General features: G+C 48.8%; 1 protein-coding gene across 3 annotated transcripts in view; it reads left to right on the top strand.

The window, feature by feature from the left end:
* WASF2 (WASP family member 2) overlaps positions 1-13,369 on the top strand; it is a 95,269-nt gene extending 81,900 nt beyond the window's left edge. For all 3 annotated transcript variants that reach the window (XM_010380376.2, XM_010380377.2, XM_010380378.2), the window contains exons 5-9: positions 997-1,114; positions 2,132-2,262; positions 4,400-4,555; positions 7,186-7,700; positions 9,285-13,369. In XM_010380376.2, coding sequence (XP_010378678.1) covers positions 997-1,114; positions 2,132-2,262; positions 4,400-4,555; positions 7,186-7,700; positions 9,285-9,442 — 1,078 coding nt within the window. In that variant the 3' untranslated portion in view covers positions 9,443-13,369. The remainder of the gene's footprint in view (positions 1-996; positions 1,115-2,131; positions 2,263-4,399; positions 4,556-7,185; positions 7,701-9,284) is intronic.
* The last annotated feature ends 850 nt before the right edge of the window (positions 13,370-14,219 follow it).

Genomic DNA, 14,219 nt, shown 5'->3' with positions numbered 1-14,219 from the left:
TCAGTTATCTGAACTTGGCCCAACAGAAATGAGTGGTGGTGTATCTAACTCAGGAGAAGATTTAATATAGAAATTATTAATGTTTGATTTGGAAGCGCTTTCTGTGTTGTGATAGGATTGGAGGGCAGGGAATAGAATTGCCTTTCCATTTCTTTTTAGTTCAGAATAATGTTAAGATAAATGTTCACTCCTAAGCACATACTTTCTGGATAGCGAGAGGACCTTATCCATGCCAAAGTGCAAGATTCCAACCAGGACCATTGAGTCTGGCAGATAGCCCTTATATGGACACTCAGTAGTTTACTCTGTCCCACTGGCACAGCCACTAATTAGGAACTGGTGATTAAACCTTGTGGTCTTAAAACAGCTGGCCGTCTTTTCTCACTGGAGCCCCCTTGTGGTTGGGGTGTGTGTGGATGCTGAGCTATTCTAGAAGGGAGCAAGAAGGTGGAGTGCTGTGGTTGGTTTTCTGTGTGTGCAGAGAAATAACAGCTGTACACACACACTTTTCATGTATATATGTGTACATATGCATACACATGAACCCCCATATTTGTACACAGGTTTCCGGTGGGTAGGAAGCTACCGATGCTTCCTAAAGAGTCCTGCAGAACTGGTGGGAAAAGAGGAACCAGTGGTAGAAATCCCCTCTGATGTACCAGGATATCTGAATATCCTCAGGGAGATCTCTGTGGCCATGCAGATCATTAGAAGTAATCAGGATCCCTGCTGCTATCACCTGTTCTTGCCCTGACAATGCAAATTCATCTGCCAGGAATTGAAAGTAAGGCTAAGGTTCTTTAAAAGTCTGATAAGTAGAGAGGTGCCATTCGGGGGCATTGAAATGCTGGTATAGGAGAGGAGGTATGCAATCGATTCAAATGACTTCTTGATTCCTTGGTGTAAAAACTGCTAACTGGTAGGTGTTTGGAATATTGGATTTGGTTGGGAGCTCCTCTGTCTACTGACAGCTACTTGTCTTCATTTCTATCCCAGGGACGATGGAAAAGAGGCACTCAAATTCTACACAGACCCTTCATACTTCTTTGATCTTTGGAAGGAGAAGATGCTGCAGGACACCAAGGATATCATGAAAGAGAAGAGAAAGCATAGGGTGAGGGGAAAGGGGCCTCTGTTCTCCACATCAGTAGGCACGATTGTGGAGGGGGATAAAAAGGAAGCCAGTCTTATGTGAAGTAATCATTTCGAGTGGCTGCTTGCTTGGATGCCAGGTGAAACTCTTAAAAAAATGTGTCCACACCAAGCACAACCAAGATGAAAGTATAAATCACACCAAAAATGTGTTTGTTCCTCCCAGTGCTATTAACAATTGAGTATATTCAGGCTGAGTTTTAGAAATTGACTTTTCTATTCACCATTTATTTCTCTTGCAATTTGCACCTGACTCTGCTGGACACTCAAGCTAGGCTAGTCCCTTCTCCGCCAGTTTTGCAGCTCATTTCTCAGAGATCAGCACAAGGTTCTGCAGTGTTTGATTTGCAAAAGGAGCAGTTTAATGCCTTCACTACTGACTGGGCAGGGCTAGGGTGGGGGGATATATGTAGGTTTGGGAGATTCTCCCTCCCCATAGACTCTCCCTGGTATGTATGTGACCTACCAGTTGCAACCTTAATCCCATTAGCATGGCTGCCAGGAGGCCCAGGAGAGTGCCAGGGGCAAGAGCAGCTGCACAGGCTGAAAAATTCTTCATTGGTTTTTGTTTTGTTTTATTTAAACTATTTCCTTATATATGCCCCAGATAACTGCAGGTCTCATTACATCTCATCTCTCTTGACTGACCTTTGGGGCCGAGCAAATAATATATAGCTGTTTACTAACTTCTAGCAATTAGAGCTTTTCAAATATGTGAATGAGTTATCCAAAGAGGAAGTGGGGTTCCCGTTGCTGGAGGCATTTGAGTGTGGGATTGAGCAAATGTTTCACCCAGGGATGGTTTGGATTAGATGGCCTCTAGGTCACTTCAAACCCAGTAATTCTGTAAGTTCTGTAGTTATTGTGTGTTGTCTAGGCAAATCATCTCTTAGATATGCATCCATGAAGATGGGTAGAATTTTAATGAAGAACTTTGGAAAATGTTCTACAAAGACCTTTCTGTTCCTTTTCATTATAGAAAGAAAAGAAAGATAATCCAAATCGAGGGAATGTAAACCCACGTAAAATCAAGACACGTAAGGAAGAGTGGGAGAAAATGAAGATGGGACAAGAATTTGTGGAGTCCAAAGAAAAGCTGGGGCCTTCTGGGTAGGTAATGCCTTTGTACTGTTGGTAGCATTCTTTGAAGGGAGTGGGGACAACAGTCTGACAGCTCTGGTGTGACACCTTTCACACCCCCTGAAGTCTGTCTCTGTGGCTTAGATCAATACCACTGTTAATCAGCTACTTTAAAGTGCATCCATCTGGTGATTAAAATTTGCTAAATAAATCAAGAGACTCAGCAATTTAAATGAGGTGACTGGAGTGGTCTGGAAAAGAAAGCCCATGACTCCTAGTGCCCTTACTCTGCGAGACACACATCTAAGGGCCCCAGAGGAAAGACTGGAAAGGGAAGAAAAGTGGTCTTGGGAATCCTTTGCCTCCAGAGCATTGATTTGAAGGTCATGCCTAAGAACTGGGCATTTCAGTCTCACGGCTGGGGAGGGCCAGGCAAGAAAGCTGTTCACATCACCAAAGCAACTTTTCAGTCAGCCTTTGTCAGTCTTGGGAGAGAGGCTGGCCAAGGGACTGAATGCAGACCTCATAGACAGTGTGGGAAAGGTTGCTCGGCCAGTATTGAAGCTATATATCTCTGTGGAGAAATAAGAGGTGTCAGTCTGACCCCATTTCCCAATACCAAATCACACTGGAGGTTTAAAGGGGGGAAAAGATGGTTTTAAAGGTTGGTTTGATGCTTATCCTGGTGTCTGACCTGGTTGACATTCAAAGCCAAGTCACCATGACTGCTTGGCATGAATGTCGCCCTGGTTTTTTCTCTAAATACATTGCATCATGGCTGTCAGAGAACCATGCCAGCTTATGCTGGGTGTCTAGGAATGATAAAAGAAAAGAGTTGAGTTGTTCTTGCTTTTAGAAATAACTCTACCATGAAAATCTCGACTTTTAAAAATCTTGACACTTCTGACACTTGTTCTTCGTGGATTAAGAGATCTGTTTTAAAGAGTGATGAAGATGGTGAAAGAAAAAATGAACCTTTTTCTCTACTGGGAAATCAGCCCTGAGGGTACCTTCATTACCTTCACCTCCCAATAAAGGGGGGCCATTTTGTTCCATGGACCCCTTTTTGCTACGGACTGGGCGGGGCTAGGGTCAGTAGCACTGTTCAGACAGGCAGTTGTCATAGGTTCAGTGACTCTAAGGCCAGAAGCTTGTGTGTTCAGAATGCCAGCTACCCATATGTATCATTTTTTTGTGGAGTAGGAAGATGAGGATTTGTCTCCCATTTTCCTGTTGTCCAGGTGGTTTGGAGTTGGGGCTTCATGGTTAGTCTATCTGGACCTGCCTGTTGGTGAACCTATAAAGAGACGTGCCAAGGCTCCAGGGCTCCAGGCCTTGGGGATTTTCCACATCAGAGCATCTTTTGATTCAGTTAGTTTCCTCCAATTCTGTTCTCCCTGGGGTCTGTTTTAGATGAGTTCTTTAGACCCCAACAATGGTGGAAAGAGGGGGAAGTGGAGCAGAGCAGGCTAGATTTTGTTAGCTGATGCTTGGTGTATTTGTGCTTGTTTGAAGTTCTGTTGTTGTTCACCCAGAACAAATTCACCCAAGGCCCAGTGCACTGAGGGACAGGTTTTCATGAGGCAAGCCCTAGCACCCTACTTTAATCGTCAGCTCATTTTGTTTGATAAGAGACCTGGCAGAAAGACCACATTTAGTACCACATAGCACCCTGCATTCATCCTGAGCTTGATTTTGCAATCCAGTGCCTCCTTGGCCTTCCAGCTTTCCGGAGGCTTGCTGACCTCAAAATCAGGCTGTGTGCCAGTCACGTGTTTGCAGCTCACTAGCCTCTGGGACTTGGCTTCACCCTTTGCCACAGGATAGACTTTGGGATTCAGGTATATCTGCACCTGACACTGGGGAGATAATTTAAAAGAACTGCTGGGTTTGACAAGGCCAACACTGGGCAAGGAGCAGTTTTGATAATCTGGGTTGAATCCTGTTACTACAAACAATTCAGCAGAAATATCTGGGATATATTTGACAATAGAATATTTAGTCTTAAAATAAAATTTCAGTGTAACAGAAAATATGTGGGAAATATACCTATTTTATTTCTCCCTAATAGCTTTTGTATCGAATGCATTTTTGTAGTACCTTTTAAGAAGAAAAAACCCACTCAGGCTCTTTAAATGACAGTTTTTGGCATTCGGTTCATTGACAGGTATCCACCCACCTTGGTGTACCAGAATGGCAGCATTGGCTGTGTTGAAAACGTGGATGCAAGTAGCTATCCGCCACCACCACAGTCAGACTCTGCTTCTTCACCTTCTCCTTCCTTCTCCGAGGACAACTTGCCTCCTCCACCAGCAGAATTCAGGTAAATGGTGGTACCTACTCCATCCACTATCAGTGGTTATACACTCAACAACAAAAGGATGGACCAAGAGCAGTGGCTCAAGCCTGTAATCCCAGCATTTTGGGAGGCCAAGGTGGGAGGATCTCTTGAGGCCAAAAGTTCAAGACCAGCCTGGGTAACATAGCAAGACCTCATCCCTACTAAAAATCAAAAAAATTAGCCAGGCTTGGTGGCACACGCCTATGGTCCCATCTACTCAGGAGACTGAGGTGGGAGGATCGCTTGAGCCTGGGAGGTTAAGGCTGCAGTGAGCCATGATCATGCCACTGCACTCCAGCCTGAGTGACAGAGCAAGACCAAAAAAAAAAAGAGTTAAAACCCTAGGTCAAGATCACTAAAATAACTTCAAACAAGACTGTCTAGATCATAGAAATAATTAACAATCTATGTATATGTTGCTTCATTCCCATAGGAGTCCTCTTTTGAGATAGGTACTGTTATTCCTATGTTACAATGAGTAAACTGAGGCACAGGGGGAGTCAATGAAATGACCCAAAGGTCACAGCCAGTAAGGGCAGAGCCGTGATTGGTCAGTTGGACTCCAGAACCTATATTCTTAACTACTCCTGTTTAGCCTATACCCAAACAAATAGAAGTTACCACCTTCTTTTTTGTTTTTCCCTTAACTTTATTTTATTTTGTTATTATTATTATTATTTTTTTTTTTTGAGACGGAGTCTTGCTCTGTTGCCCAGGCTGGAGTGCAGTGGCCGGATCTCAGCTCACTGCAAGCTCCACCTCCTGGGTTTACGCCATTCTCCTGCCTCAGCCTCCCGAGTAGCTGGGACTACAGGCGCCCGCCACCTTGCCAGGCGAGTTTTTTTTTTTTTTTTTGTATTTTTTTAGTAGAGACGGGGTTTCACCGGGTTAGCCAGGATGGTCTCAATCTCCTGACCTCATGATCCACCCGTCTCGGCCTCCCTATATATTTATTTGAGACGGAGTCTCTGTCACCCAGGCTGGAGTGCAGTGGCGTGATCTTGGCTCACTGTAAGCTCTGCCTCTCAAATTCATGCCATTCTCCTGCCTCAGCCTCCCGAGTAGCTGAGACTACAGGCACCCACCACCACACCCAGCTAATTGTTTGTATTTTTAGTAGAGATGGGGTTTCACCATGTTAGCTGGGATGGTCTCGATTTCCTGACCTCATGATCTGCCCATCTCGGCCTCCCAAAGGACTGGGATTACAGGCATGAGCCACCGTGCCGGGCCTTTTCCTTAACTTTAACTCATCATGAAATGAAGTGGTACAATCTGCTGTTCATGAAATAGTTAGCAGATACCTTGCCCAGTTGTCTAGGAACCTAGCATAGAGTCACTTCCTCTCTTAGTGCTTCTGGTTAGTTTCACTGCTATGTTGAATCTCCAGAAACAATGAAACAAAGGGAAAAGGGGGATGAAACTCCAAATTTGTCCATTTTTATATTTGTCAGTGTCCCTAGCAGAGGTGTACAATGGAAGTGTTAGGCAGTAATGACTGAAGAGATCTGAGAATTGTTCAGATTGCACTGTTTTCTCCGTTACTTTTGTCCCTTCTAATGCCTGATAAATGAGCGCTTTGAAAGATGCACTTTTCTCCTTGGATACTGCTTAATTAGAGATTGAGTATGTTGAGGACCCCTCACATGGAGACCTAAAGCAGTGCTGTCCTCCTCCTCTCCCCTCGTTCTTCTTGGCCCTAGAAACCATTAATCCCAAATCTCCTTCTGCTTCCCAAATCACTTCCTGCTGGTGGCCCTGTCAGATGCAGCTAAGACTGGAAGGTCTGTGGAAAATTCCAAAATGGCTGCTTTTCTAAGGCATAGCTGTTAGTGCAGGGCAGATACAAAGGTGGAAAAAGAAAACCTTCAGCTTCACACATGGCCTGAGACCTTGCAGCTGCAGCCAAGCAAATCTGATCCCAGGAGAAGTGTAGCCATAATCCTCTTTCAGGCCTGCGTCAGGAGTCTGAAAGAGGTGGCACATTCATTTCCCATCTCTGCGGATTCTCAGATTGAGATTCATTCTCTCTCAAGATTTTCCCACATGAGCACTGAAGATGCATTCACCTAAATCTATATCCCACTCAGGTGTGGTCAGCCTGGCTTGGGTTTCCTGCCCTCTCCAATGCTGGTGAATGTTAATAGCCTGAGAAACAGAGCCTAGTGTGTGGGTGGTGTTTGAATTTTTATTCCAGTTCTTTCTTGCATGCACCCTTAACCTGGCTCCAGGATTAAATTAGCAACTGCCATGGACCATCCTTCTTAGAGAAAGGGAGGGAGGGTGCCTTCCCCTTAGAGCTGGAAAGGCAGAGGGGTCTGAGAGATGTCTCAGCTAGCCCTTACCTGATAGAGGAATCTCAAGTCCACTTCTTTCAGGTAGTTTTACTCAATCTGGCTATCCTCCTCTACTGGTGGGAAGCTCATTACCTTACAAGGCTGCTTATTTCATTATTTGTCTGTTCTGACCATCTGTAGGTTTTTCTTTCTGTTTAAGCCAAAGTGAAATGGTATAGTCAACCAAGATAAACCTCGGCTTATAGACAAGGCTAACTGTAGGTAGGTGTTTGCATTCTAAGCGTGATGGTGAGTCTTTTTTCTTTGGCCTTTTAGTTACCCAGCGGACAACCAAAGAGGATCTGGTTTGGCTGGACCCAAAAGATCCAGTGTGGTCAGCCCAAGCCATCCACCACCAGCTCCTCCTCTAGGCTCTCCACCAGGCCCTAAACCTGGGTTTGCTCCACCACCTGCCCCTCCGCCACCTCCGCCTCCAATGATAGGCATCCCATCTCCACCACCACCTGTAGGATTTGTGTCTCCAGGGACGCCTCCACCACCCTCACCCCCATCTTTCCCACCTCACCCTGATTTTGCTGCCCCTCCACCTCCTCCTCCACCACCGGCAACTGACTACCCAACTCTGCCACCACCTCCCTTGTCCCAGCCAACAGGAGGAGCACCTCCTCCTCCCCCTCCTCCTCCTCCTCCGGGGCCCCCTCCTCCCCCTTTCACTGGTGCAGATGGCCAGCCTGCTGTACCACCACTGCTTTCTGATACCACCAAGCCCAAGTCCTCCTTGCCTGCCGTGAGTGATGCCCGTAGCGACCTGCTTTCAGCCATCCGTCAAGGTAAATTTCAGTGGTGGGTCTGGGACTGTGGAGCCTTGTCTTTCTGAAGCTGGGATGACTGATTAGGGGATGGGTGAAGGGGTCCCTGTGCCCTTCCCAGGAAACAGCTTTCATTGGGTGGGGAGAGATTGGGACATTAGGTCTGGGAGCAGCCTGAGAAAAGGCTTCACCCTGAAAATATGGAGATTTAGATTTCTTTCCACCTTGGTTTAAAAGTAAAGGATTCTTTTCTTTTCTTTTTTTTTTTTTTTTTTTGAGAAGGAGTCTCACTCGGAGTGCACTGCAAGCTCCGCCTCCCGGATTCACGCCATTCTCCTGCCTCAGCGTAGCTGGGACTACAGGCGCCCATCACCATGCCTGGCTAACTTTTTTTTTTTTTTTTTTGAGACGGAGTCTTGCTCTGTCTCCCAGGCTGGAGTGCAGTGGCCGGATCTCAGCTCACTGCAAGCTCCTCCTCCCGGGTTTACGCCATTCTCTCGCCTCAGCCTCCCAAGTAGCTGGGACTACAGGCGCCCGCCACATCGCCCGGCTAAGTTTTTTTGTATTTCTTTAGTAGAGACGGGGTTTCACCGTGTTACCCAGGATGGTCTCGATCTCCTGACCTCGTGATCCGCCCGTCTCGGCCTCCCAAAGTGCTGGGATTACAGGCTTGAGCCACCGCGCCCGGCCTGCCTGGCTAACTTTTTGTATTTTTAGTAGAGACGGGGTTTCACCGTGTTAGCCAGGATGATCTTGAACTCCTGACCTCATGATCCGCCCGTCTTGGCCTCCCAAAGTGCTGGGATTACAGGCGTGAGCCACCGCGCCCAGCGTAAAGTAAAGGATTCTTAAGCTGGGATCTTTGAAGTCCTTGGAAATGTATGCTTATGTGTGTTTGCATGCATTTTTTTTCTTGGGGAAGGATCCCCATTTTTCATCAATTTCTCTGAAGGGTTTTGTGCCTTCGAAAAAAAAACAAGAATCACTGTCCTAGTGGGCCATTGTTCAGCTGGACTCAGCAACCCCCCAGCCTTCTCCACTGCTCTGCCCTTCATGTCTTCCTTCCTTGCCCCCTGCCCTCTTTCTCACCCCTTTTTTCTCCCATTTTCTTTTATCTCCTCTTTTCTCCTCTTCCCTCCCCTCCCCTCCCTCTTCATCATTTCACCCTCCTGGAACATTGTAGCATTTATTCTATCAAGGGGCCAGGTGTGGTCCCAAGGGGTTATCGTGGTTCTGTTTGTGATCCTCAAAAAACTTCTAGTCTAGAGAGGACAGTCTATGGCAGCTGAGCCCCATTATAATTGATGGAATTGGGCAGGCTGAGGATCTGCTGTATGGAATGTGGTGCCTGCTCCCCACTTCAAAGCCTCATGAGAAGTCCTTACCAGCCTAAAAGTATGTAAACCAGAAAGGACAGCAGGCTGCCTTTCAGACACACCTCACCAATTTCATACACTCATCTTCTGCTTTTCCACAACAACCTTCTTTTTCTCTGTCCTTTGCAATACCCCTTACCCACTGGTGGCCACTCCCCCTTACCCAGTTCCAAATGGATTCCAAGGCTGAGGACACGCCTTCCTCACCCCTCTGTCTCTTTGCCACCAGGTTTTCAGCTGCGCAGGGTTGAGGAGCAGCGGGAACAAGAGAAGCGGGATGTCGTGGGCAATGACGTGGCCACCATCTTGTCTCGTCGCATTGCTGTTGAGTACAGTGACTCAGAAGATGATTCCTCTGAATTTGATGAGGACGACTGGTCGGATTAACTCTTTCTGCCTGCTGTCCACCTTCTTTTCCTTTCCTTCCTACCTGCCTTCTTTGATGCCAACCGCAACAGATCTGTAGGGGAGAAAGGGGAGGAAAAAAGTAATTTTAAGGGGCCAAAGCTTTCCCTGAAGCAACCAAAGATATATCCAAGTGCTTCCTCCAAATCAACATGTATTTCCTCTCCCCATTGTCAGGCCCTGTGGGGCTCCTGAGGTTCAGTAGCTGGGATGTTCCCTCTTTCCTTCAAGTGCCTGTTGCATATTGAAAGGAAGGAGAAATCCCAAAGCAGATTCCTTTGATTGGGTTTCCGTTGGAGATGGGGCCTTCCCTTAGGAGCCATATTCAACTGCAGTCTTCTAAAACCCGTGCCCTCAGCCACTTCAAATAATGCCAGCCACTTTCTGGTTCTAAAGCAGAGGGAGTGGCCTGAATGGACACAGCTGGCCCCTTTCCTGTGCCCTGAAAGGGCAGAGCAGGGCCGAAGGCTCCAACAGCCAGACTGCCTTACCCTTTGCCCTAATCAGTAGGGTGGGCCTGCCTTGTGCTAAATGATCTCTTATGCCTGGGATGCCCTTTATTCCAGAAGGCATCAAGCCTCTAAAGAATGTCTCACCTCTTCTGCCCCAAAATGATGCCTTTCTGCAGGCTGGAGTTGTTGCCTCCCTCCCAGGATCCTTTGGTGAGTATGGTGTTCAGGATGTACCACCACCACCTCTAGATGCCTTCAGGCAACACAGCCCAGTTTTAACCTCTAGTATCCATGACCAAACTGTCCCTGACACATGAGAACAGGGGCCTCTTCTGGCTGTCAGGAGCAAAGCCTGAAGACTTGGAGCTGCAGGACTGGAAGAACAGTGGAGCCCCGTGGGTCCCACCCTTTAAGGATGCTGAGGCCTAGAGATGGGAAGTGACTTGCTCAAGGTCACACAATTGGATAGTGACATAGCTAGAGCCCAGAGTTCCTGATTCCAAGTCACCTGTGCTTTCTGGGACCAAAGAATGGGCACCTACTGGAGTCTGGGCAGAGCTTTCTCGGCTGTATTGCTACTCCAGACCTCACCATAGGTTGGGGTCCCAGTAGGAGGGCTCAGGGTCTGTGCCAGCCCTGTCAGTGCTGCTCAAACCTTCATAGCCTCTCTTGTCATTCTTTGTTGCCCCTTTTCTGTCACCAACCAACCGCATAGCCTTGGGACCAGCCCTTTTGGGGGACCAGAAGTAGTGAGAGAAGGAAGGGGATAGGCAGCTGTGACAGGTGCTGTTTTCAATTCCTCTGCAACTCCTCCCCCTTTTATTTCCCCAGTTTAAACAAAGATTCTGCCAACTGTGGAAACTTCAGTTCCTCAGGCTGGCAGCCATGCCGGTACCTGCCTTGGGGGGCCTGGCAGCCGTGAAGTAGGCTGAAAGGCAGAGGGGCTCCAGGTCCTGTTTCAAGCTCCCCTCACTGCTCATGGTGAAGCTCCCTCCCTCCCTCCCTGCTTTTCCCAGAGCTAATACACAGGTGCTATTATTCAGAAAAAAACTGGTCAGCTCTAGCCAACAGTGAGGCTTCTTCTCTTCTGCCCTAACTATTGTGTAGCCTCTTATGCTGAAATCGACTTCTGCTGGCTTCTCCGGCTTTCAGAGCCCTGAAACAAAGAGAAACAGGATCTGTCCCTACCCAGCACAGCAAATAGTCGTAGTAATTGCCAAAGCCCTGGTAAAGCCCTCCGGCTTGAGGAGAGAGTGTAGTCATGGGTTCTGCTTCTGTGCCCTTGCTGGCCGCTTCCCCTCTGCTTTCTTTCCTGGAGCTCAGGGTGTGGGGACTGAGCCTGTAGAGGCCAGGATGCACTCCTGCCGTGGCCACTCCCAAGTGTGCCCTCTTCCCTCTCTCCACATCAGGTGTCTCTGGCACAGGACTTGGCACCAAGCTCCACGCTGAGACACCAGGCTATGTGGACCCCCACTTTGTTTCCCAGCCTGCACCTTAGAAGCCGAAGGCGCTTTCATCAGAACCCTAAAATGGCCGTTGAAGGCGTCTGGGCCACAGCCCAGCAGTAGCTAGAGAGGCAGGCAGAGGGCAGTGGTTCTCCCAAATAGGAGACCTGGGGCCTGGCCAGGCCAGGGTTTGGGCCTAATGGCTTTGGCTGAATTACCCCCATCCTCCTCCTTTCCGGAAAAGGGAGAGCTAGAGCCACTCACTGTCATTCTGCTCTGACCTTGAAGGGGGCGGTGTTGGCCTGCCTTCTGGAATGGACTGAGTCCATCGTGGAAAGGACTGGGGGCAAGAGGAGGTGGGGAGGGGCGCTGCCTGCGGAAGGTAGGATTAGATCATTAGCTCAGTGACCTCCTAGGGTTTCGATGTGCTGTGTTCTCATCCTACAGCTGGTTTGGTAATGATCTGCAAGTCCCGGAGAGCAACAGCACAGCTCTGCCTGACGCTCTCATTAAAATCTATGCAGCCAAGCTCGGCACTTTGTAGCAGCCGGTCTTGCGAAGCCTCCTCAACTCGGGGGGCAGGGGACCCAGTGAGCTGAGAGGCCCTCTGGGCTCCACTTATGCATATGCACCAAAAAAAAAAAAAAAAATGGCTTCTTTAGACCCAGAGCCCTTTAAGATGATAAAGGACGCAATGCAGGTAGTCCTGTTTTTGGACTCACGTAACATAGAATGCAAAGTTTAGTGATTATTTAATCTGGGCCTAAGCTAGTGAGAATATGGAACAATGGACCATAAGAACTCCTAAGCGCTGAAGCCAAGGAGCCTCCTCCCTTCCTGGTTCACCCCGCCCAGGGGACCTGCCCCCATTCCTGTGGCCCTGGGGCCCAGCTTCCAATAGTGTCAGAAGCGACTTGTGGCTTTGCATTGGTTGTGAGATGGGTACATTCCAAAGGAGCAGCTCGGGGGAGGAGGCAGGCTCAGCCAGCCCTTGGAGGCTCAGAGCAGCTGGCCCAGGCTCCAGCTCGCCTCTAGTGGAAGCTCAGAGCGCCCTCAGAAACGACCCTGGCCAATGTCACTGCATAGCCGAGGCGGTGTTGTCAGGGCTAATGTGAAATCTCTTCCCGTGGCGCCGATCCTCCGACTCTGCAGCGCCAGCTTGGACAGATTGAGGTCTCTGTGGTTTTGGTGACCCTGCTTAAGCATTCCCACCGTGTCCCAGCTCTGCTCTAGGACTACCTCCCACTGTGGCCCCTCACCTGACCTCAGGGCATGGGGAGGGAGGGAGCCAGTGCTCCAAGGCCAGGGGGCTTTGCTCATGAGAGATGTCAGGCTTCCTGGAGGCATCAGGCTTTGAGCCCTGCTGGGGTCCAGCTGACCTGGGACCAGGTGCCGCACAGAGAGATGTGCCTCACTGTGTGCCTCCTCCCGTGTTCACTTTAACCGTGCCTCAGTGTGGGTTAGGGAACAATTTTGTTATTGTATTAAGTTTATTCAGTTAATTCACTTGAGGAACTAACCAAGTTTTACTTTCTGTCTAGAATGATGTACATGTAGTAGAGTAAGCCATAATGCTCCCAAAGTGCCTTGTTTTCTCTGATACAAACATACTTATAAGGACGTATTCCAGTGGGTTCTTGGGTGTGTTTGCCACATCAAGATTTTAGGGAATGGGTGTGTGTAGTAGCGATGCTGTTTGAAAACAGGCCCTCTTCCCTTGAGGATGGGAAAGGAGCTCTTCAGTTGGAGATCTGGGCAGTGGGTTAAGCCAGACCCCTAAAGTGACCCTTTCCTATTCTGCCCTGTTTTTCTCAGACCCTCAGAAAGACATCCAATTTTTTTTAAAGCCCTGTAGCTCCAAGCCTGGTCTTACTTGCTTCCCTGCCAGGCTCATCGTGGGTATACCACATTTGTGCCCATTGACCTGAAGGTTCCATGTAACTGTATACACATGAATACTTAAATGCCAACATTTTAAATAATTTGATAAAGTCTTTATAGCCACTCAGCCACCTCTGGTGTTTGTGGTATTGTTTTAATGGGACAAGAGATTAGAAGGAAGTGATACTAATAGTCACAGGTGGTGGCCAGAGCTCAGGAGGGGGCTCCAGTGTGGGTGGGCCTGAAGGGCAGGAGGCTTTTGGGTGCAGAAAGTGCACCACGTGCAGAAGGCTGGAAACCATTTCAATTTAGGGGGAGACCCAGGTTGGAGGGCCTGCAGGCCCAGATACCCAGTCCCCTTTTCACCATGAGAAGGGGTGTGCTGGGGCCGCAGGAGACAATCTGCTGGCAACTGTTTGCATCAAGCAGGAGAGGAGTACAGGCTGAATGCTGATGCTGCGCCCAACATCTGGCCGGCATCTTGTCTGCCTTTCAGACCCAAGCAACTTACCTTAAATAGAACGATTTACAATGGAATCCGATAAAAGGTTTAGGCTGCTGCATGCCCCTTCTGCCTGAGGAAGGCGAGGGGGCTGGGTTTGTATTCTGACCCAAAAAATGACCTACCCAGGAAGCAACGGTTGTTCCAAGCACAGCTGCTGCGGGTAACTGTCCCTGGGGGTAATTTATGAGCAGACACCCAGTTCCGGACCCAGCAGACACAGTGGAGCGGCCCCCGGGAGAGGGGCGGGAGCAGAGTTGGTGACTGCGGGTCACGCCTGCTGTTCGGAGAGTCACCCACTGGCGTCCCAGGAGAGGGGGCAGAAGTTTTGAATTGTCAGCAACTGCTGCGCCAGCCGCTCTGAGCTCATCGCTGGAGGTGGTGGTGCAGAGAAGGGGGCCGTGGAGCCAGTTCGCCCCTGCAAAGCCCCTTCCCTCCACCCGTCTGCTCAGGCCTGTGTTTAGTCAGCACTTGGCTTC

The sequence above is a fragment of the Rhinopithecus roxellana genome, chromosome 12 (genome assembly GCF_007565055.1).
Source record: "Rhinopithecus roxellana isolate Shanxi Qingling chromosome 12, ASM756505v1, whole genome shotgun sequence".
In the NCBI taxonomy this organism is placed as follows: domain Eukaryota; kingdom Metazoa; phylum Chordata; class Mammalia; order Primates; family Cercopithecidae; genus Rhinopithecus; species Rhinopithecus roxellana.
This window is presented reverse-complemented; position numbering and strand designations above follow the sequence as displayed.